This window comes from Scylla paramamosain, chromosome 7 (assembly GCF_035594125.1).
Source record: "Scylla paramamosain isolate STU-SP2022 chromosome 7, ASM3559412v1, whole genome shotgun sequence".
NCBI lineage: Eukaryota > Metazoa > Arthropoda > Malacostraca > Decapoda > Portunidae > Scylla > Scylla paramamosain.
This window is the reverse complement of record NC_087157.1, coordinates 17365269-17388687: the sequence shown is the minus strand read 5'-3', so window position 1 is coordinate 17388687 and position 23419 is coordinate 17365269. Positions and strand designations below refer to the sequence as shown.

Sequence of the window (23419 nt, the reverse complement as noted above, 5' to 3'; positions counted from 1 at the left end):
CCAAACTCCTTTACAACCTTCCAGAATCATCAACAATCTTTCAACTCTCCTATACAACCTTCCAGCACCCTTCCACAGTGTTCCAGCACATACCTATAGTTTTCCAGCCCAGGTTCATGCTATAGGCATCAACATCTTCAGGGTCCATCAGGCGAATGATGAGACTGTGGGTGAAGGGAGTGTCTGAGGAGTAGCCAGTCACTAAAGAGCCTCCCTGGTGGTGATGGAGCAGCAGAGTTGGTTAGATGTCTTAATCTTAGTGCAGGGTGTGGTGTGTGGAGAGATGAGGAGGTGATACAGGCAAGGAGTGTTAACTGAAGATTAGATTAACACACACATACACTAGAAAAGTGGTGACACAAGCAAGGGGTGTTAACTAAGATTAGATTAACACACGCACGCACACACGCACACACGCATGCATGTGCGCGCACACACACACACACAGGAGGAGGCAGTAGGCACCTGCCAAAATGATAATTACTCCCAGTGAGGTCTAAAGCATTGGATCAGGGGATGCTGTGAACTTATCATTAAAACCAGCTGTGACCTCACTGAACATTTCCCTTTGTGTCTCATAACACAAGGGGGCAGGACAACTCTATTCCTCCACACAAAACTATAAGCACCTAATAACACACACACACACACACACACACACAATCACCTTTCACTCAAAAAATCGAAATTATCATGGCGACTCTTACACCAGACTCAGAGTCCCCATCTGTGGAAGGGACCACAAATGTCCCCAGGTCGGACTGCTCTTCTGATAATGACCCTCAGTGTCTTGACACCCCCCTCAACTTTTTCATTAACTTCTGCAACATTCGCAGTCTAAGATCTCATTTTCAATATGCGGAACATCACCTCTCCTCTTCTAAATCTCATCTTCTTTTCCTCACTGAAACCAAGGTGTCAGAGGAAACTAACAGTAGCCCCTTTTTTGTTCCCTCCTACTTTCTCTATCCTCATTTTCAATCCAAAGCTGGATGCTGCATTTATGTGCGCAATGACTTAACCTGCTCTCGTGCCCACGCTCTTGAATCTTCCAAGTTTACACATTATCTGGCTACGACTACAGAGTCACTCTCAAACTAAATTTATCTGTGCTGTATACCTCTCACCTAACTCCTCTGACTGTAAGAAATTCTTTGACTACTTAACTTCCAAAGTGGAGCACATTCTGACTCTCTTCCCTTTTGCAGAGATCTCTACTCTTGGAGACTTCAATGTTCACCACCAGCTTTGGCTTTCCTCTCCCTTCACTGACCATCATGTTGAACTAGCCTTCAACTGTGATATCCTCCACAACCTAGAGCAATTGGTGCAACACCCTACTTCTATTCCTGACCATCTTGGAGATACGCCCAACATTCTTGACCTTTTCCTGACCTCTAATCCTTCTGCTTACGATGTCACCCTCTCATCTCCGTTGGGCTCCTCCGATCACAATCTTATATCTGTATCTTGTCCTATTGTTCCAATCCCTCCTCAGGATCCCCCTTAGCAAAGGTGCCTCTGGTGTTTTGCCTATGCTAGTTGGGGGACCTGAAGAGGTATTTTGCTGATTTTCCTTGGAATGACTACTGCTTCCATGTCAGAGACCCATCTTTGTGTGCCAAGCACATAACAGAAGTGGTGGTGTCTGGCATGGAGGCGTACATTCCTCACTCTTTTTCTTGACCTAAACCTTCCAAACTTTGGTTAAACACAGCTTGTTCTCGTGCTATCGTGCTATACATGATAGAGAGGTGGCCCACAAAAGGTACTTAAGCCTCCCATCACCAGAATCTCATGCACTTTATATTTCTGCCCGGAACCATGCCAAGTCTGTTCTCCAACTAGCCAAAAACTCCTTCATTAATGGAAAGTGTCAAAATTTTTCAAGATCTAACTCCCCTTGTGACTTCTGGCATCTAGCCCCCAAAAATTGCCAATAACTTTGTTTCTTCTTCTTTCCCTCCTTTATTTCAACCTGATGGCACCACTACTATCATATCTATCTCTAAAGCTGAACTCTTCCCTCAAACCTTTGCTAAAAACTCTACCTTGGACAATTCAGGGCTTGTTCCTCCTTCTCCTCCACCCTCTGACTACTTCATGCTACCTATTAAAATTCTTCGCAATGATGTTTTTGCATGCCCTCACTGGCCTAAAACCTTGGAGGGCTTATGGATCTGATGGAGTCCCTCCTATTGTTTTCTGAAACTGTGCCTCTGTGCTTGGACCTTGCCTAGTCAAACTCTCTCAACTCTGTCTGTCAACATCTACCTTTTCTTCTTGCTGGAAGTTTGCCTACATGCAGCCTGTTCCTAAAAAGGGTGACCATTCTAGTCCCTTAAACTACCATCCTATTGCTTTAATTTCCTGCTTATCTAAAGTTTTTGAATCTATCCTCAACAAGAAGATTCTTAAACATCTATCACTTCACAACCTTCTATCTGATCGCCAGTATGGGTTCTGTCAAGGCCACTCTTCTGGTGATCTTCTGGCTTTCCTTACTGAGTCTTGGTCATCCTTTTTTAGAGATTTCGGTGAAACTTTTGCTGTTGCCTTGGATATATCAAAAGCTTTTGATAGAGTCTGGCACAAAGCTTTGATTTTCAAAGTACCTTCCTACAGCTTCTATCCTTCTCTCTGTAACTTCATCTCAAGTTTCCTTTCTGACCATTCTATTGCTGCTGTGGTAGACTGTCACTGTTCTTCTCCTAAATCTATTAACAGTGGTGTTCCTCAGGATTCTGTCCTATCACCCACTCTCTTCCTATTATTCATCAATGATCTTCTAAACCAAACTTCTTGTCCTATCCACAATTACACTGATGATACCACCCTGCACTTTTCCACGTCTTTTCATAAATGTCCAACACTTCAGGAAGTAAACATTTCACGCAGGGAAGCCGCAGAATGCCTAACTTCTAATTTTTCTAAAATTTCTGATTGGGGCAGAGCAAACTTGGTATTGTTCAATGCCTCAAAAACTCAATTCCTCCATCTATCAACTTGACACAACCTTCCAGACAACTATCCCCTCTTCTTCAATGACACTCAACTGCCCCCTTTTCTGCACTGAACATCCTTAGTCTGTCCTTTACTTATAATCTAAAATGGAAACTTCAAAGCTCATCTCTAGCTAAAACAGCTTCTATGAAGTTAGGCATTTTGAGACATCTCCACCAGTTTTTCTCAACCCCTAGCTGCTAACTCTATACAAGGGCCTTATCCACCCATATATGGAATATGCTTCACATGTCTGGCAGGGGTTCCACTCATATCACTCTTCTAGACATTTCTCTTCTAGACTTCTCTCATTGCCACAATGTTACATCTCTAGCTGTCTTCTACCGCTATTTTCATGCTAACTGCTCTTCTGATCTTGCTAACTGCATGCCTCCCCTCCTCCCACAGCCTTGCTGCACAAGATTTTCTTCTTTCTCTCACCCTTATTCTATCCACCTCTCTACTGCAGGAGTTAACCAGTATTCTCAATCATTCATCCCTTTCTCTGGTAAACTTTGGAACTCCCTGCCAGCTTCTGTATTTCCACCTTCCTATGACTTGAATTCCTTCAAGAGGGAGGTTTCAAGACACTTATCCTTCAATTTTTGACTACCACTTTGGACCATTTTATGGGAATGGCATCACAGTGGGGTTTTTTTTTATTGGATTTTTGTTGCCCTTGGCCAGTGTCCCTCCTACATAAAAAAAAAAAATGCATCAACACTAAAATGAAGAGGTGACAGAGGCAAGAAGTGTTAACTGAAGTGAAGACTAAGCAGAGATACAGAGACAAGACTAGAGAAGTGTAGCTTAGGCTCTGTATGTATATAACTAACACACTCACATACAGAAGCGAGGGGTGACAGAAGCGAGGAGTGTTAACTAAAGAGAAGACTGGACAAACAGAGATACAAAGACAACCAGAGGAGTGTAGTTGATGCTCTGTACACCACAACCAGCTAACAATACAGGTACCTACAAGGCAGTCACAGGTGCTGACCTCCATCACTGCTACTCACCTGGATGTAAATAATGGTGGCCTCAAATCTGTGGTCCATCGTGTCATCAAACTCAATGGTGCCATACACAAAGACACGGCCAAGCTTGGGTGTGGCCGTGTCCACAACGAGCCACATGCCTGTAGGGTATACCAGGGTATGATCAAGTGTAGTTGAGTAAAATGTCATAAGGTGTAACTGAGTGTAGTTTGGTGTGACAGGGTGTAGTGCAGTGTTTACTGGGTATTACTGAACATGGTTTAGTGTGGCAAGGTGAAGGAGTGTAGATAATTTATGCTTACACCCAAGAAAAAATTAGTTTCAGTACCAAGGAGACAAGAGAGAGAGAGAGAGAGAGAGAGAGAGAGAGAGAGAGAGAGAGAGAGAGAGAGAGAGAGAGAGAGAGAGAGAGAGAGAGAGAGAGAGAGAGAGAGAGAGAGAGAGAGAGAGAGAGAATCGTGTGTTACAAACTTACTGAGTTTTTATTCTAGAGTGGTGGATATAATGCAAGAAAGAGATGGATGGGCTGATTGTGTTTATTTAGACCTGAAGGCAGCCTTTGATAAAGTGCCACACAGGAAATTGTTGTGGAAGTTGAAGCATAATGGTGGGCTAAGGGGGGGGCTTGCTGAGATGGATGGAAAATTTCTTGACAAACAGAGAAATGAGAACCTTGGTAAAAGATCGAAAATCATCATGGAGGGAAGTCATAAGTGGAGTACCCCAAGGCTCAGTACTTACCAATCATGTTTGCAGTCTATATAAATGATATGATGGAAAGTGTGAACAGCTACATGAGCCTTTTTGCAAATGATGCAATGTTGCTAAAGAAAGATGAGAGTGCAGAGGACTGTGGAACATTACAAGAAGACCTGAACAAGATATCAGAGTGGAGTTATAGATGGGAAATGGAATTTAATTTAAAGAAGTGTAAGGTAATAGAATTTGGAAAAAGTACAAGAAGAGTAAAAGGAAATTATATGTTGAATGGTGTAAGGTTGAGTGGAGCAGAAGAAGAAAAGGATCTCGGTGTTACAGTGACTGGGAACCTGACCCCGGAGTGACACATTAGCAAAATTACAGGAGTGACCTATAACTTGTTGAGAAGAATAAGGCAGGCCTTTGCATATATGGATGAAGAGATGGTCAGGAAGATGATCGTGTTGCTGATAAGACCCAGACTAGAATATGCAGCAGTAGTGTGGTTGCCATACAAGAAAAAGGATATAAGGAAGTTGGAGAGAGTTCAGAGAGCAGCTACAAAGATGGTACCAAGTATCAGAGACTTGTCATATGAAGAGAGACTGGAAAGGATACATCTACAAACGTTGGAAAAGAGGAGAGAAAGGGGAGACATGATTGCGATATATAAAGCATATAAGGGAGTAGAGGAGGTGGACTAGAGCAACTTAATGGTCTGGGATACACGGAACACTAGAGGACATGGAAAGAGGCTGAAGAAGAGTGCTTGTAGAAGAGATGTCAAAAAGTATAGTTTCCCATATAAATACAACAGTAAATACACACACTTACTCTCAGGAATCACAATCTCATCTCCCTCCACGGGCAGGCTGTATTCTGCCTCTGTTGGGTGGCCACCAGTACTGACTGGCATATGCTTCCATGTCTCCACATCAGACCAGCAGAAAGGTGCGTCTGGATGTGTTGTGGGGACTGGTCTAGGGTCAGGTGCAGAACATCCTTTGTGCTGACACCTAGAGAGAGTAGAGAGTAGAAAGAGAGAGAGTTGAGAGAGAGAGAGAGAGAGAGAGAGAGAGAGAGAGAGAGAGAGAGAGAGAGAGAGAGAGAGAGAGAGAGAGAGAGAGAGAGAGAGAGAGAGAGAGAGAGAGAGAGAGAGAGAGAGAGAGAGAGATATTATTTGTAATTAGACTATATTGTGAAGATGATTCGGTGTTTCATCTTGACAGCTTGTATTGAAATTTTCAAGGGTGTTTTCATGATTCTACTGATAGTTAAAGAAAGGTATTAAGAGTCGAACAAATGCTCATAGTTTTCAAGGGTGTTTTTCTGATTCTAGTGATAATTTTGACAAGCTCTGATGGAAGTTTTGGGGTTTTCAAGGAAGGTTTTGTGATTCTAGTGATAATTTTGGGAGGTTACAGATAGTCTGACAGGCTCTGGTGAAAGTTTTGGGGTTTTCAAGGTGTTTTTGTTAGTCTAGTGATAAGTTGGGGAGGGTAATGATAAACTGACAGATTACAGTGGAGGTTAAGAGGATTTTCAAGGGTGTTTTTGGGATTCAGTTGGTAGTTTAAAGGGTACTGATAGTCTGGTGAATTATGGTGAAAGTTATAGGAGTTTTCAAGGGTGTTTTTGTGACTAGTGATAGTCCAAAAACTTTACATCACCAATAGCAAACAAACACACACACACACACACACACACACACACATACACACACACATCATCGTCGAGTAAACAACCAGCAATCCAAGCTCCTGCAAAGAAAGATTTTGTTTGACCATGGCCACCACTAGGAGCTTAGAATGTGTTCCCAGGTAGGAGCTATGCTCAAGTAGAGTTCTCCTGTCTCCAGAAATAAATAAATAAAAGAACATTTAAGTAGAGCTGTGCTCAACTAGAGTTCTCCTGTCTCCAGAAATAAATAAATAAAAGAAAATTTAAGTAATAACAGAGGTAATAAAATGAGTAAAAGCTCCAGCAAGGCGGACGCCATAGGTGGGAGTGGAGTGTTGCCAACGGGGTCACCATTCCCAGGATTTGAGGAAGATAATGAACTACATGATAAAATGCAAGGAAGGAAAGTGGCTTTGATGGAAGGGATGATCAGTGACCTCACTGAAAGAGTGAAAAAAATTAGAAAAAAAACAACATGACCTGGAAGAGGAAAACAAAGAATTGAGGACTATGTGCTGATCTAAAAACAAAATTGAAGGAAAACAATGATATTATTAAAAAACAGGAAAATGAAGTGATAGGGATGAAAAGTGAACATCAAATCTGGAGGAAGGAAAAAAAGGAAGAAAAAGTTAACTTTACAGAAATCATAGAAGCGCAAAAGAAGGAAAAGACAGATTTAAGTAAGGAAATTGTGAAAGTGATCAAACAGGAGGAATCGATGGTAAGGGACACAATGGACAAAGAGAAATGTATTGTTATATATGGATTAAAAGAGGAAACTTACCCAGTAAGATACAAGAGGAAAAAAGAACAAAAAAAAAGTAGCAGAGGACATTGTAAAAAATATACAGAGAGAAGGGGAGGACTGGATAAGTGAAACTGAGGAAATACATAGACTGGGGAAGTATATAGGAGGAGAACAACCAATGAAAGTAAAATTTAGGGCACAAACAACAGCCATGGAAGTGATATTGAATGTGTGGAAACTGGACAAGACAGAGCAATACAGGAAAGTTTGGATAAAGAGGGACATGAATGAGGAGGAGAGACTCAAGGTAAGCGATCTAATAAAAGAAGCAAAGGCAAAAAATGAGAAAAGAACAGAGGAAGAGAAAAAAAAGTTCTATTGGAAGGTAAAAGACAAGAGGCTCAGGAAGTGGTATCTGACAAAAAAAAAGAATAGAAAATGTAAATAATGTATGGAAAAATAAAAAGTGGACAGTGGCAAATACAAATATAAATGGTTTAATATCAATGTTGCGAGAATTGAATAATTATATTAAGATAAAGCAGCCCGACATCATGGGTATTACTGAAGTTAAACTAAATGAGACAACGGAAAATATAAGAATTGATAATAGTAATTATAATGTGTGGATAAAACATAGAAATATTAAGAAAGGGGGAGGAGTCATGTTACTTATAAAGAAGAGTATAACAGTGGAGGAGGTTGAAATAGGAGAAGGAATGGCGGAAGTAATTAGAATTCAAACAAAAAGGAAACGAAAAGGAAGAAGAGATTTTGCAGTGGCTTATGTACCCACAGAGACAAATGCATGGACACAAGAGGATTATAAATTATTGTTAAGAGATACTAGTAACCGTTTGGAGAGAATACTGGCAGAGAGTAACAATATAACACTTATGGGTGACTTTAATTGCAAGGAGGTATGCTGGGAAGAGTGGACCATTGATGGGGGAGAAGAGTCATGGGGATATATGCTTCTAAATTTAATAATGACAAATACTATGACCCAGTGGATTGGAGAAAATACAAGATTTGGGGGTAATGAAGCGACATCAAGGCTAGACTTTGTTTACAAAGGAAATGGACATCATTGAAGCAATAAATTATCAGTGCCCACTAGGTAAAAGTGACCATCTGTTAATTGAATTCAGCATAGGCAGTGGTGCAACAGAAAACAGGAATGAAATTTACAAGAATGGGAGATATAATTACAAGAAAGCAGATTTTATCAGGTTGAGGGAATATTTTGCAGAGGCTAAATGGAAACAACTGTTCACGGCAAGCAGTACGCAGGAAAAGTCGGATATATTAATGGAAATTTTTAATGAAGGGGTCAGTATATATGTACCAAAGATCAAAACAAAGGAAGTGAAAAAGAAAAAAAATGGTTTAATACGAGATGTATAACAGCAAGAAAAAGAAAAAGAAGCAACATGGAATAGATGGAGAAAAAAGAGGAAGTGAGAAATGGGAAGATTTCAAGAAGGCAAGAAACGAATATATCAGAATCCTGAGAGGTGAAAAAAGGAATTATGAGAAAGATATAGTTAACAAAAGGAAAGGTGCCCCAAAGTTATTCTTCAGATATGTGAATGGGAAGATGAAAAACAAGTAAACAATAGATAAATTAACAAAAGATGACATTACATATGAAGATACATGGCTACAAGTGGAATTAATGAACAAGTGCTTCCAGTCAGTATTTACCAAAGAAAGCAAATTTGAAGGAGAAAGAGCATGGCACAGAGGCAATGTGGTGAGAGAGATACAGGTGGACATAAGTGAAATTAAAAAGATTATGAAAGATTTGGATATAAATAAGGCTCAAGGACCAGATGGAATGTCCATCTGGATACTTAAGGAATGTTGTGAACAACTGGCAGAAGGTATACACAATACCATAGTATGTTCTTTTAAGGAAGGAAAAATTCCTCTAGACTGGAAGAGAGCCAATATTGTGCCCATTTTTAAAGGAGGTAATAAAGAAGATCCATTGAATTACAGACCAGTGTCCCTAACAAGTGTGGTGGCAAAAATAGCAGAAAGAATAGTTAAAAACAGATGAATGGAATATTTAGAAGAAACACATACATTGACTGACAGACAATTTGGTTTCAGAAGTGGAAGGTCTTGTGTCACGAATTTAGTGAGCTTTTATAGCAGAGCAACTGATATAATTCAAGAGAAAGAGGGTTGGGCAGAGTATTTTTATTTAGACCTAAAAAAAAGCATTTGATAAGGTACAACACCAGAGACTGCTATGGAAAATTCAAAATATAGGGGATTTGCAAGGAAACACACTGAATTGGATTACAGACTTCTTGAGGGATAGAGAAATGAGAACAGTAATAAAGGGAGAAAAATCAGAATGGTGTAGAGTTACAAGTGGAGTACCACAGGGGCACAGTCTTAGCATCATAACGTTTCTGGTGTATGTCAACGATATGATGGATGAAGTTGACAGTTATATAAGTCTGTTTTGCAGATGATGCAAAATTATTGAAAAGAGTGGAAAACAATATGGATTGTGAAATATTACAGAAAAATCTAAAAAAGATATATAAATGGAGTAAGAAATGGGAAATGGAATTCAATGCAAAGAAATGCAAGGTGATGGAATTAGGAAAAGACAAAAGAAGATTGACAAGTTCCTACACCACAGGAGAAATGGAAATTAAGAAAACCAAAGAATAAAAGACTTGGGAATTACAATAAGTGATAATTTATCACCAGTAAAACATGTAAACAAAATATTTGGGGAAACTTATGAGTTACTAAGAAAGATGAAAGGGACATTTGCTTTTATGGATGAAGAGATGATGAAAAAGTTGATGGAATATGTGATTCAACCAAAATTGGAATATGCCACAATTGTTTGGTCACTCCATAATAAAAAAAAAATAAGGAAAATAGAAAGGATCCAAAGAGCTGCAACCAAATTGGTACCAAGTTTGAGAGATTTAACCTATGAAGAAAGATTAAGGAGATTAAAGCTTCCATCATTACAAGAGAGAAGAGAAAGAGGGGACCTGATAGCCATATACAGAGTTTTAAAGGGTAAGGATCAAGTTGACAAAGAAGACTTATTTGTGTGGAACTCAAGAGCTACAAGAGGACATGGACTGAAACTGAAGAAAACAGCAAGTAGAAGAGATGTCAAGAAATATATTTCCAAAATAGAAGCATAGAAATATGGAACAACTTAGATGAAACAGTGGTACAATAAAAAAAATATTCTTGAATTTAAAGTTAAGCTGGATGCTTATAGATATAGAGACAGGACAGCACGAGCATACCTCTTTTTCCTGTAAAACACAACTAGGTAAATACAACTAGGTAAATACACACACACACACACACACACACACACACACACAAATGGAACATGAAAACTTAACTCAATGCAATAAAAATAGAAATACACAGATAAATACATACTTATACACACTGAAACTGATCTGCCTTGATTGACCAGGAACTCGGTCATCAAAGACCATGTTGCCATGCCTTTTTGTAGTCTTTTTACTGTGCGACACTGAAACACAGGGAGAGAAAAGGAGAGTTAATGGCACTGGCAACAACCATAACAGAAGAGCAGTATTGTAGGACAGGACAGGGAGAGAAGAGGAAATTCAATACTGCTGGCAACAACCATAACAGAAGAAGAATATTGTAGGACACTGAAATAGCAAGAGGAGAAGTTATATTGCAGTCAAGACCATCACAAGGAGAACAGTACAGTTGGGCATTGAAACACAAAGGAGAGATTTTAATTTACACAACAACACAACCCCAGCACAGTCACCTCACCCAGCCACCACTCTCAACACATCACCATCTCACTCTTCCACAGCAGATTTCAGGCAATGAGAGAATTTCCAGCAACGGTACCACTCACAACACACAACACAACACCAGCAGCAGCTCAGTCACCCAACCCACCACTCTCAACACACTCTGACCTTGCTCTTACCCATGTACGTGAGTTCCTTTGAGTCTGTGTCCCAGTAGAAGTCCCCATGAATGTTTGTGGTGGGGTCAGGCAGGGACTCCAGGCTCTCCCTCTCACCCTTGGTCGTCCTGTCAAGTTAGGCAATGCCACATTAGGTCAGGTTAGATCACACACACGGACATGCATAGAAATAGAGGTTTGGGATTAATGAAATGAGGAGATGGGGTTAATAAAAGAAAATGTACAAGATGGAAGCACACGTGTGTGCAGGCACACGCACACACTTAAGCTATGAAGAAAGACTTGAAGAGATGGAATTACCAACACTACGAGAGAGAAGAGAAAGGGGAGACCTTATAACAATGTACAAGTTAGTAAACAATATAGAAAGAATAGGCAGAAATTACTTGTTACCACAGATGAAGGAGGGAGAGAGACAGATGAGGGGGCATATGAAGAGAATAAAGAAGAGTGGATGTTCAAGCGACATCAAGAAATACAGCTTCCCATACAGAACTATTGAAATCTGGAATGATCTAAAGGAAGAAGTGGTTGTAGCAAACAGTGTACACATGTTTAAACAGAAACTGGATAAATATAGTTATGGAGACAAGACAAAATGAACTTTGGCTTGTACTCTGTACAATACAACTAGGTAAACACAACTAGGTAAGTACACACACACTACAAGAACAGGTGATATAGGCAAAGGAATGTACATCAAGCCAAGGAAAATCTAAGGAGATATAAACACAGAAAGGAACGAGTGTCTGATTGTAGCACAGAACATAAGAAAACATGGAAAACTGCAAGAAGCCATTAGGTCTATAAGTGGCAGTCCACAGACTCTGTATACAGAGGGTGTCCAAGTTACGAGGTAATGAGTTACGAATGTTCATTGATATGAGCAGTCTACTTGCAAAAAGAAAATGTACTCTTGATAATGTTCCCTTTGCTAACCAAACATTCAAATTTGGCACACAGTACGCTGCTTTGCCACTAACTACGCAGTGCAGCAGCATAGCAGAGGACCGCCTACTGGCCCAGGACACAGGCCCTGTAGCAGTTTATTATGAGACGCTAGTTTAAAATTTAAATTTAATTTAAAAACATATTGTACTGCACCGCAGTGAGTCTGCCTTGAGACTCCACAGTGCACAGACCTCTGCCAGTCTGCCTCTGAGAGGCAAAGAAACAGGAGAGTTGTGCTGCATGGTGTAGAAACCCTGCTCCATTACATTAAGTCCACAAATAGGCAAACAAACCTGTCTTATGCTTTCAGCCAGCCATCTTAATAAATTACATGAAAAAAGGTATGCATAACCTGAGAGGGAGAGCGGAAGAAAGGAAAAATGTACATGAGAGAGAGAGAGAGAGAGAGAGAGAGAGAGAGAGAGAGAGAGAGAGAGAGAGAGAGAGAGAGAGAGAGAGAGAGAGAGTTGTATGCCTGGCATATCTGAGTCTTGCATTTGGCAGAAACCTCAAGACTGTCACTTCTTGGTGGTATCACATCACCCATAAGGCAAGGTGCTCTCTCTCTCTCTCCCTCTCTCTCTCTTTCTCTCTCTCTCTCATGGTACTAAGTATCAAGTAAGTAAGCATTACATTGTTTGCAGAACGTATGATTCTTTTTTGGTTCTGAAAAATTATGATGACAAGTTGCGAGGAAAATGACTTACAAGCAGCCTTCCGGAACATATCTTGCTTGTAACTCGAACACCCTCTGTACTACAACTACACACACACACACACACACACACACACACACACACACACACACACAAACTCACAGGGACACTTACTCAATTCTGTCAGGTGTCTGGGTGAGTGTGTGTTTCACAAAATAGTAGTCATTTCTTGTCACGAATTTTGTGTTAGTCTTGTATGACATGTTGACGAACTGATGGGGAGAAAAATGGAACCAAAACACAATTAAATCATATGCATAAACCTGTGATAATAATGATTACAGTAAAAATAATAATAACAATAAAAATAATAATAATAATAATATTAATAATAATAATAATAATAATAATAATAATAATAATAATAATAATAATAATAATAATAAAAATAAAATAATAATAATCTAATTTTCATCTGAATGCATAAACAACTTAGCATAAAGATAATATTTATTCCATTCTCTGTGTGTGTGTGTGTGTGTAATAATAATAATAATAATAATAATAAACAGTTTATTATTTATGCAGTTGACAAACTGAAAATGTACATAGGGGATGGGGAAAAACTTAACATTAATCCTAAAGGTAAGTCTAATCTAGGAGGGAAATACTATTGATTGATGGCTCGCACCATGGTGGGAATCGCACTGAGTCTGTACCAGTCCGTGCGCGGCGCCTTCAGGGGCGTTATTTTGTTGTGGTGTCTGGTGGTACGGACTGGGCGAGGCGCGTCGGGTGGCAGCATGTTTCTGAGACGTGGATGATGCAGTAGTCCCCTCCCAAACTTCTCCAGAGCCTCTCGGTGCCTGGTGGTTATTCTGGACAGACTCAGGTTGGTCAGGGCTTCTTCATAGGTGGTGTATGCAGGGCCAAGGATGACCCTGCACGCCCTTTTCTGCACACTCTCTAGCTGTAGCTGTTGAGTGTGTGTGAGGGAGGAGGACCACGCTGGGGAGGCGTACATGAGTTTGGGGAGGATGAAGGTAAGGTACACCCTCCTTAACTCATCTGTCAGCGTCCCCAGCGACCTGAGTCTGCGCAGCATGTACAGCCTGTAGGTAGCTGATCTCACGGTGCTGGCGACATGCTGCTTCCAGTTCAGCTGGTTGTCCACCGTGACTCCGAGAAGCTTGGCACATTGGACCACCTGGAGGGGGTGAGGGCCCACTGTGAGCCGGGGAGGGGGCACTGGTACAGAGGAGGTACAGAAATGCATCACCACAGTTTTGCTGTGGTTGATGGTCATCCTGCTCTCCTCCGTCCACGTCTGCAGTCGCTCCAGAATTGCTTGCAGTGGCGAGTAGTCCGGGTTCTTGGTGGAAACTGGGACACCCACGGTGCAGTCATCCACATACTTCCAGCGATAGGGGGTGTCAGTGAGGGCGTCATTGATGAGGAGGAGGAAGCATAGAGGACCCATCTTGGTCCCCTGGGGGACTCCACATGTCAGCTGTTGGAAATTAGAGACAGAGCCCTGATAGCGAACGGCCTGACGTCTCCCTGTGAGGAAGTCAGCTAGCCACACTATCAGATTAGGAGGGAGACCCAGACTTACTGCCTTGCTGATGACAACAGTGTGATCAACAAGATCAAAGGCTTTTTTGAAGTCCACAAAAGCAACTGCTAGAGAGGTGTTTCGCTTGTCCAGGTGGCTGTGGATGAATTCAAGGAAGCTGGTCAGGTAATGTGAGTGGAGATGGCTTTAATATTTCCGAATTGTCTGATATCCACGGTGTTACAAATTTTGGTGTATGCCCAGTCATATACAAAATCTTCACAAATAAGGCTAGGGATGGAAGTGATAGAGACTGGCCTGAGGTCATTGAGTGACTGTGAACTGGAAGTTTTGGGGATGGGGATGACGTAAGATGTCTTCCAGTCCGCGGGGCAAGAGTGTTGGGAGAGTGAGGCGTTTATTATGGAGCATAGCGGTGTTGCTAGCTCTACAGCAAATTCCTTGTACATTTTTATAGGAAGGTCAGTGGGTGTGGTGGATCTTGGTTTAAATTTAAGTATTCTCTTAAAAACATCCATCGCCTGGACAGTGTGTGGAGGGGAGGGAGCGGGAAGATAGGCAGGAAGCGGAGTGGTGTGGAGGGGAGGAAAGGTTTGACAGATAGCAGCAAAGTGATCGTTCATCTCCTGAGCCGCGAGATTAGCAGGAAGGTGTGAGGTGCAAGGAAGAGATGAAGTGTGCTTTTGTAAGCCACACAAAGCTTTGATCTTAGCGTACCACTGTCTGTTGTTGGTCAGCTTGAGGTGGTGTATCTTGTCTGGGTAATAGCTTGCCTTTGCATTCTTAATCTCCCTGATTACTCTGTTTCTTAGTTTCCTGTATAGGACCGGGCAGGAGTGGAACGCCCAGATCCGCTGATGCATGAGTCTTTTAATGCGGGGCGTCATCCAGGGAGCATCAGACGGGTGCGTTGTGACGCTCTTGGCTGGGAAGTAGTGGTGGAAGGCTTCTGTGGTGGTGGCGACGTAATTTTGCCATTTTAAGTGGACATCCTCCTCATCCAGCACCTCGGTCCATGGGTGTTGTATCACCCACTGCCCAAACTCCCTCATGGCTGAGTCAGGCATGGGGCGGTGGGTCCTGGTGACAGCTGACCGGGGGGGTCGAGGTGGTGGGTGTGGGTGTCCACAGTATGGAGAGGTGGGTGCTCCGTCCCATGGGAGGCAGCGGCTTGGGTGGCGAATACTGCTGGCCCAGGTCTGTGAGTATAAGGTCGAGGATGGCTTGCTGGTGGGTGGGGAAGTCCACGACCTGGGTGAGGTGTAGCTGGTGTAGGATATCGTTGATATCTAATCTGTTAAAGTCCCCACAGATGACCAGCTTGGCAGCAGGATACCTCACCCTCAGGGCATCAGCAGTGTTGATGATGTGAGCGGTGAGTAACTGTGCTGTGGCGGCTCGTGGGGGGTGGTACATGACGCAAACTATGGTGGAGGCCATGTTGCTGGGATGGGAGGGGGGCGTGACTCTCACCCACAGGGCCTCCACACCAGCAGGAATATCGACAGGGAGGTGTGAGGGGCTGAGGGCAGAGCGGCAGAAAACGGCCACTCTCCCCCCCCTGCGTCCTGACCTGAGGTGATGGTAGAGCTGGTAGTCCTGCATTGTGCACACCTCAGGAACAATCTGCCACGCCTCAGTAACCGCCACAATGTCCGCACAAGTAGATCTCACCGTCACAATCAATTCGTCCATCTTGTTGGCCAGAGACGTTGCATTAAATAAGAGGAGTGAGGGAAGACTATACCACGTTCTCGGCACCTCAAAGTGTTTGTATTCCCTCTTCTCCACCCTGCGGTCTTCTCTGGCACTGGAGGTCACTGGAGTGAGTGTGTGTGTGTGTGTGTGTGTTTGTCAGAGAGAGAAAGTTTATATCCCAGGGACTGCCAGTTGTAGACCTGATGGCTACTTGCAGCTATCCTTGTGTTCTTGTGCTCACATGTCCCCCTTAGCCTCCACCACTCCCCTATGTTGCTGTGCTCCTCTCCCTTTAGCCTCCACCACACCCAGAACTCACCTGATTAGCATTTTCAAAGTTGAAGTCAAAAGTGGCACCAGTGTAGACAAGCCCCATCCAGCCAGCACCACCAATACGGAGCATGAGGTAAGGGATGTGGGTGGCGCCGAAGTCGTTGCTTACCACCAGGTCCTTGCCAAGCAGTGAGGAAGGGCTCGGATTGGTGATGGCCACTCGCAGGAATTTCATAGCCCCTCGACAAACTGATCCTGGCACCTATAGTGATGACAGACAAAGGAATGGTTATTATTGTTTTTTTTTGTATGTAAGAAGGGTGCTGGCCAAGGGCAGCAAAAAGAGCAAATAAAAAGGTCCAATGAGGTGCCAATCTCTAAAGGAAAGGATCAAAAAAGATCATTCAAAGTTGGAGGTCAAGTGTCTCAAAACCTCCCTTTTGAAAGAGTTCATGTCATAGAAAGAAGGAAACACAGAAGCAGGCAGGGAATTCCAAAGTTTACCATGAGTTGGTTATTCTGTTGTTTGGGTTAGTACTGGTGATGTTTACTGTGATTAGATATACACATATGCATACACAGATGTATACCTGATGTAAAAGACAGGTAGGAAAGGAGTGATGGGAGTGATAAGACTGCTTATACTATGGGGTGAGATTTGTATTAACAAAAAATAAGAAAATAAGGGAAGCTGCAAAAGGCTACCAGACCTACACCTGGCAGTCTCTAAGAAACATACCCATCTATTTCCACCTAACATCATCATGTAAAAACTTGTCTAATCTTTTAAAGTTCCCTAATGTAGTGATGTGTACTGTGATTAGATACACACACATGCATATGCGGATGCCTCTTTGATATATAGTACAAGGAGGAAAAGAGATCTATCTATCTGTCTATACACCAAGCTGATAATCCCATACTAGGTAACCCAAAGCACCTCACACTCAAACACACATCATTCACACTCTTAGGCCCATTGACCCCTGGAGAAAAGGCACAGAAAAAAGATAAAAAGAAAGAAATGGCATCCTAGAAATGAATCAGTATATAAGATAAAGGTACAAGGAAGGGAAGGGAAAACATACAAGTTAATCAACATTTATCCAGGTACAATAAATAATAAAGAAATACAAGACCAGAAGCATATCAATGAGAGAGAAAAAAATTTCAAAGAAGGAAGGGGAAAATATCTATAAACCCACAAATATATTCTGCCTTATACCTACATTCTTGGTGACAGAGAATGCTGCTTCTTGAGTGCAGGAATCAGTTGGTAAGATGCCCATTGTGGGAACAACATTCGCCTCCGGTTCGCCCGTCAGAGAGCCATCAGCGTCTATCCAGATTGTCTCGTGTTCCCACTGAAACCTGATCTGATGTGGGAGACAGAATGGTGTCTGTGTCAAGGAGCAACTTTGTGTGTATTCTTGAATACTTTGCTCTGCCATCAGGTTTATTTTCAAGGTGATTAGTCACATTTTCATGGGTCTTCTTTACTATAATGCTGTAGAACCATTGCTTTTCTAGTGATAGTTTAACAGGGAATTCACAATCATCACTGGGAAAAAAACATCCATGAGAATCTATATATGCAGCCCTTGAAAACAGTCATTACAAGAGTTACTGGTGTTTGTAAATGTTTCCAAGATTCTCATCAGTTTAATGATGATTCTGCATTAAAAAAGTTCTTATGAGTTATTTGTGAGTTTTTAAGTGTTTCCATGCATATAAGACTAGTTTAACAATGGTTCACCATCAGTAATAGAAGAAACACTCATAAGAACTTCAGTAATCATGGTTGTGGCTTCAGAAAATTGTCCTGATGGGAGAACAAAGCATTGCAAAATAAGTGCATATATGGCAAAAACTGAGGAGATACAGAGAGTCATCCTGAAGAAGAGATGTTTTTCCTTACCTTGTTGGGTGAATTCTCAAAGGCCAGACCCTTAACCTGTGCCCTGTAGCCTCCCTGGTAGTTCCTGCACTGAGAACAGCCAGACAGCGCAGCACTTCCACCCTCATCAAAGTTAACAAATGTGACATTGGAGATACTAAAGATCTGGGTCTTGGGCGCCACAATACCACTGGTTCCTGAGGTGCAGGCACTGGAGTTGAGGGCCGAGTGACACACCACCAGGGAATTGAAGATGCCTGCACAAAACAGCGTGAATAAAAGATTGTCTCATGATCCTACAAAAACTTAATCTGGAGACAAAATGGTGTTTGTGTCAGAGTAGCTTGGTGTGCATTCTAAAAGGTCTGCTCTCTCATCAGGTCTGTTTTCAAGGCGATTATTCATGTTTTCATGTTTTTTCTTTATTTTTTCTTTTTTTCACAACTGATGCTGTAGAAGCCTTCCACAGCATCATTATTTCAGTGATAGTTTAACATAAATTCATCATCATCACTGGGAAAAAACATCCCTGAGAATTCAAACTCAACACATATAGCCTTTGAAAATAGCCCTTATGAGAGCTATTAGTGTTTCAAAGTGTGTTTTCATGATTCCAGTGATAGTTTAGCAGGAATTCAGCATCATCAATGGAAAAATTAGGCCCATGAAAGCTCAATTAATCACACATGTGACCTTTGAAAATCCTTAAGAGAGTTGCTGGTGTGTGAAATGGTTACTGTACTTAAAGATGCTGTTATAGAAGGTACCTGTAGAAAACCTAACTGAACATAACCTAACCTACCCAAGTTTATGTCATTATATAATTCAGTGTACTTATATTAACTGCTGCTGTTGTTTTTGCTATAACAGTTATTTAAAGATCTGTGTGGTATGTTATTTATGTTCCCTCCAAAAGCTGTGCAAGATATAGGGAAGGAAGAAATGGAATCAAGCATCTTAACTAACATTGCAATTTAACTCATCACTTGCATATCCTGCTTTTCTTAACCACAATTTCCTCATCAGGCAGGGAGCTCAACCAGGCCTCACTACCTCTCACTAATTCACTCACATATCCTGCTTCTCTTAACCACAACTTTCTCATCAGTCAGGGAACTCAACAAGGCCTCACTACCTCTCACTAATTCACTTGCATACTCTGCTTCTCTTAACCATAATTTTTTCATCAGTCAGGGAGCTCAACAAGGCCTCAAAGGGTCGTTCAGTTATGATGGAGTTCCATTCCTATAAACCGATTTTCAGCATAGGTTTGAACTGGTACCTACATTATGTCACTCACCTATGCTAATGTTATAGTAAAGTCATATTCTAGTTTATAAAAACATAACTACTGTACCTGTAAAAGAAACACATCAGGACATACATTAAAAAAAAATAAATAAATAAATAAAAAATAAATAAATCAGTAAAAAGGACAAAGGGGAATGTACAGGGACAAGCACTGCCAGTTTAACTACCAAGAGGCAGAAGTCGAGATCATTGTAAACTGAGGACTCCCTATACCTCTCACTCCTTCCAGTCACCATCCCCCTTCACCCCATCACCACCCAGTGACTCACCAGGGCTGTCATCCTGTCCGAACCCTTCCTTCACAGACACCATCTCCATGCCAGCCTGTTGGTTATCAAGCATCACAAAGTTGTGGAACTGCAGCTTAGTGCCAGATACTGCCTCGGCACCCCGCTCACAGTGCCACGCGGTGAAGCTTTCCCACTTGGCCACCTGCAGGAATTTTTTTTTCTTTTTCTTTTCTTTTATTTTTTTTGTGTGTGTGTGTAAGTGGACACTGGCCAAGGGCAACAGGTGAAAAAAGGCCACTGAGGTGCAGGCTCAAAAGAATGGTCAAAAGGCTCATCCAAAAGTGGAAGATTTTTATTTATTTATTTATTTTATTTTTTTTATTGTCCTTACTACTGGGATTTTTATTTCTTGGTAACAGTTCACTAAGCCACAAGACTGTTCCTTTCCAGTGAGGGGTTGATGGGGCTACGTGTGTGTGTGTGTGTGTGTGTGTGTGTGTGTGTGTGTGTGTGTGTGTGTGTGTGTGTGTGTGTTTGTGTGTGTGTGTGTGTGTGTGTGTTGCTTTGCCTGGACCATCCTGTGTGGGATCGTAATATTTTGTAATAGTAAGCTCTGTTTCATCAAGTGTATCAGTAATCAGGCAGGTGAGGCTACAGGAGCATAGTTCATAATAGTAAGCTCTGTTTCATCAAGTGTATCAGTAATTAGGCAAGGTAATTAGGGTACAGGAGCATGGTAGCACTGCCACTGACTCATGTACTAAATCACTGACTGGTCTATGAATTTCTATATGACTTTGAAATGTTAGCAAACTTCTGTATTTCTACCAGAACCATAATTTGAATTGTATGGGTTTTGACGGAAATACATCAATCTGCTGCACATTTCAAGACAAGATGGGAATTTGCTGACTGATCAGTGAGTGAGAGCTTTGGTCAGTTACAGTGTTATCATGTTCCTGTGTCCTGAATTACTAAGACACACCTAATGACAGAGTGTAGCAGTATTGCCCATCATTATACACACACACAGATCATATACACATGAATGGATACGTATTTAGTGATGCGTGACACAGACTTACCACGTCCCTGCCTCCACAGATGTCGGACTTTGGGTGATATCCTGGATTGGAGAACACCCACAGACCATACCTGGAACAGAGGCCAGTGTTGTCATCAAATGTCCCAATGTCCCAGATGGATAGCCAGAAAACAGATTAACTTTTATCCTTCTGTACTATGATCCTCTCTCTCTCTCTCTCTCTCTCTCTCTCTCTCTCTCTCTCTCTCTCTCTCTCTCTCTCTCTCTCTATTCCACCCATCATGTAAACTTCAAGCCAGCACAGAACACACAGCATAACAATAACACTCATGCACACATACACACATCCTCTCTCTCTCTCTCTCTCTCTCTCTCTCTCTCTCTCTCTCTCTCTCTCACCCAACACACACACACACACACACACACACACACCCTCTCTCTCTCTCTCTCTCTCTCTCTCTCTCTCTCTCCTACCCAGCCAACACACAATCACAAACACACACACACACACACCTTCCCATGGAATGTGCAGTGTTATTGAAGAAGAGTCCCATCTGTTCAGTGTTCTGGCAGTAGATGTTGGTGGTGGATGGGCCCGAGGGGTGGTGGTCCAGCCTGTACCAGTAACCAAAGTGTGTTCCACTGGCAGCTGCATTGTGACGGAAAATGTTGTTTGGGTTCACCACCTGATGGACGAGCGAAACAGTGGATCAGTGAGTAAGCGGTTTGTGGAAAATTGCAGGAGTTATGAGTGTGTGACTGGAGTGGGAGGTGGTTCTCAGAGTGGCTTGTGGAGACTTTGAGAGTTTTGAGTGTGTGGAAGATTCTCTCTCTCTCTCTCTCTCTCTCTCTCTCTCTCTCTCTCTCTCTCTCACACATTCTTCCATCTAATTGATTTTTACTGAAAGAGGAGCACTGGTCAAGGGCAACAAAAGGAAGAAATATACCCACTGAGGTGTCAGTCCCTAAAGGAAAGAGGCCAATGGATCATCCAAAACTTGAAGCCTCCCTCTTGAAGGAGTTCAAGTTATTGGACTGAAGAAATACAGAAGCAGGCAGTGAGTTCCAGGGTTTACGAGATAAAGGGATGAATGATTGAGAATACTGGTTAATTCTTGCATTAGAGAGGTGGATAGAATAGGGGTGAGAGAAAGTAGAAGACATCCCTTACTTGTTCTCCCTCCTCCCACCTTTTCCCTCCCTGCTTCCTTCCCCTATACACGCACACATGTACACACACACACACACACACACACACACACACACACACACACACAAAAGATGTGGTTGAAGCAGAGCATTGTACACATAATTAAAGAGAAATCGTGCAAACATAGATATGGAAACAGGACAAAAGAGCTTGCTTGGACCCTGTGCAGTACAACTTGTTAAATACAACTAAATAATCACATACACACACCCACCCAGAATGAGGAGCGTGTCACATCCACATTAAGAAGGGAAGAGGAGGTCCTGGTGTAGACTGCAAGGTTGTACTGCACCACACTATTCTGCTCCACCCCATCCTCTGTGAAGATAGCGTGACCCATGTTGTTGTACGCCACATTATGCTCCACCAGCAGGTTGTTTGTTGCGTGCATTGTCACTGCACGGTTGTAGGTGTGGTGGATGGAGCACCCGCGGATGTACGAACCACCCATGTCCCCAGCCAGGTGGAAGTGGAGTGGGTACCGCCCAAGTTGGAATGCCTGGGTGGAAATTTGGCAAGTGTGTATGTGTGTGGATTACAATGGATGTGGTGTGTTATTGTGCTTGCCTGAAGTGGAGGTGATGTTACTGTGCCTGTTTGAAGTGGAGGTGGAGGGATATTTTGATGTGTGAATGAATTAGGGTGGATGTGGAGGTGATACTAATGTGTCTCTCTCAAGTGGAAGTACAACACATATTGCTCAAATTACTACATGTGACATTACTACTACTACTACTACTACTACTACTACTACTACTACTACTACTACTACTACTACCATTACCACTGCCACAACACACATGACCTGACCCAGATTGGCCCAGCAGGACCCAGCCTCTCACAGCCTCACCTGACCAGCCTTGGTCACCTCCACGTACTCAATGCATCCCATCACCAAGTCCAGGTCAGGGAACTTTCCAGACAGTATCACGGTGGCGCCAAATTGGTCACCGCCAATCTCGTCTCCATGTCGACCATTGAAACATGACTGGGTGGCGTGCTGGTCTGGGATGGTAAAGAGAAGAGAGACATGTTGGTGTGTGGCAGTGAACAGAGAGAGAAGAATGCATTGAGAGAAAGAAAAAGAGAGATGTATTCTCATGTTTCTGCATCTTATCTCAGCCACTTCTATCAGGTCCTGGTGAAAGTTACTGGGATTTTCCAGGATGTTTTCATTAAAGTAGTGAAAGGTTAGCAAGGATTCTATGCCTTTATTAGATCTGGGGAAAACTATTGTTGTTTTCAAGGATATTTTCACAATCTAACAAGGATTCTATGCCATTAACTGAGTGTGGTGGAAACTGTTGTGGTTTTCAAGGATGTTTTCCTGATTGTAATGAGGTTAACAAGGATTATATACTGTAAATAGATTTTGGTGGAAAGTATTGTGGCTTTCAAGAGTTCTTTCATAACTGTAATCATAAATGAACAAGATTCTACACCATTAACAGATTCTGAGGGAAAGTAT

General features: G+C 42.1%; 1 protein-coding gene across 5 annotated transcripts in view; it reads right to left on the bottom strand.

Annotated features, from left to right (window-relative positions):
- The window catches only part of LOC135102137 (fibrocystin-L-like), a 38535-nt gene that overhangs the window by 13828 nt on the left and 1288 nt on the right, over positions 1-23419 (bottom strand). For all 5 annotated transcript variants that reach the window (XR_010269539.1, XM_064006919.1, XM_064006920.1 and 2 more), the window contains 14 exons: positions 22802-22956; positions 22166-22450; positions 21255-21427; positions 20782-20851; positions 19736-19898; positions 18177-18412; positions 17488-17634; positions 16305-16520; positions 12886-12983; positions 11105-11211; positions 10570-10666; positions 5535-5716; positions 4023-4141; positions 94-214 (listed from right to left, as the gene is read on the bottom strand). Coding sequence is in view for 4 of the 5 variants with exons in the window: in XM_064006919.1 (XP_063862989.1) it covers positions 94-214; positions 4023-4141; positions 5535-5716; positions 10570-10666; positions 11105-11211; positions 12886-12983; positions 16305-16520; positions 17488-17634; positions 18177-18412; positions 19736-19898; positions 20782-20851; positions 21255-21427; positions 22166-22450; positions 22802-22956 (2169 nt within the window). In the remaining variant the exon portion in view is untranslated. The remainder of the gene's footprint in view (positions 1-93; positions 215-4022; positions 4142-5534; positions 5717-10569; positions 10667-11104; positions 11212-12885; positions 12984-16304; positions 16521-17487; positions 17635-18176; positions 18413-19735; positions 19899-20781; positions 20852-21254; positions 21428-22165; positions 22451-22801; positions 22957-23419) is intronic.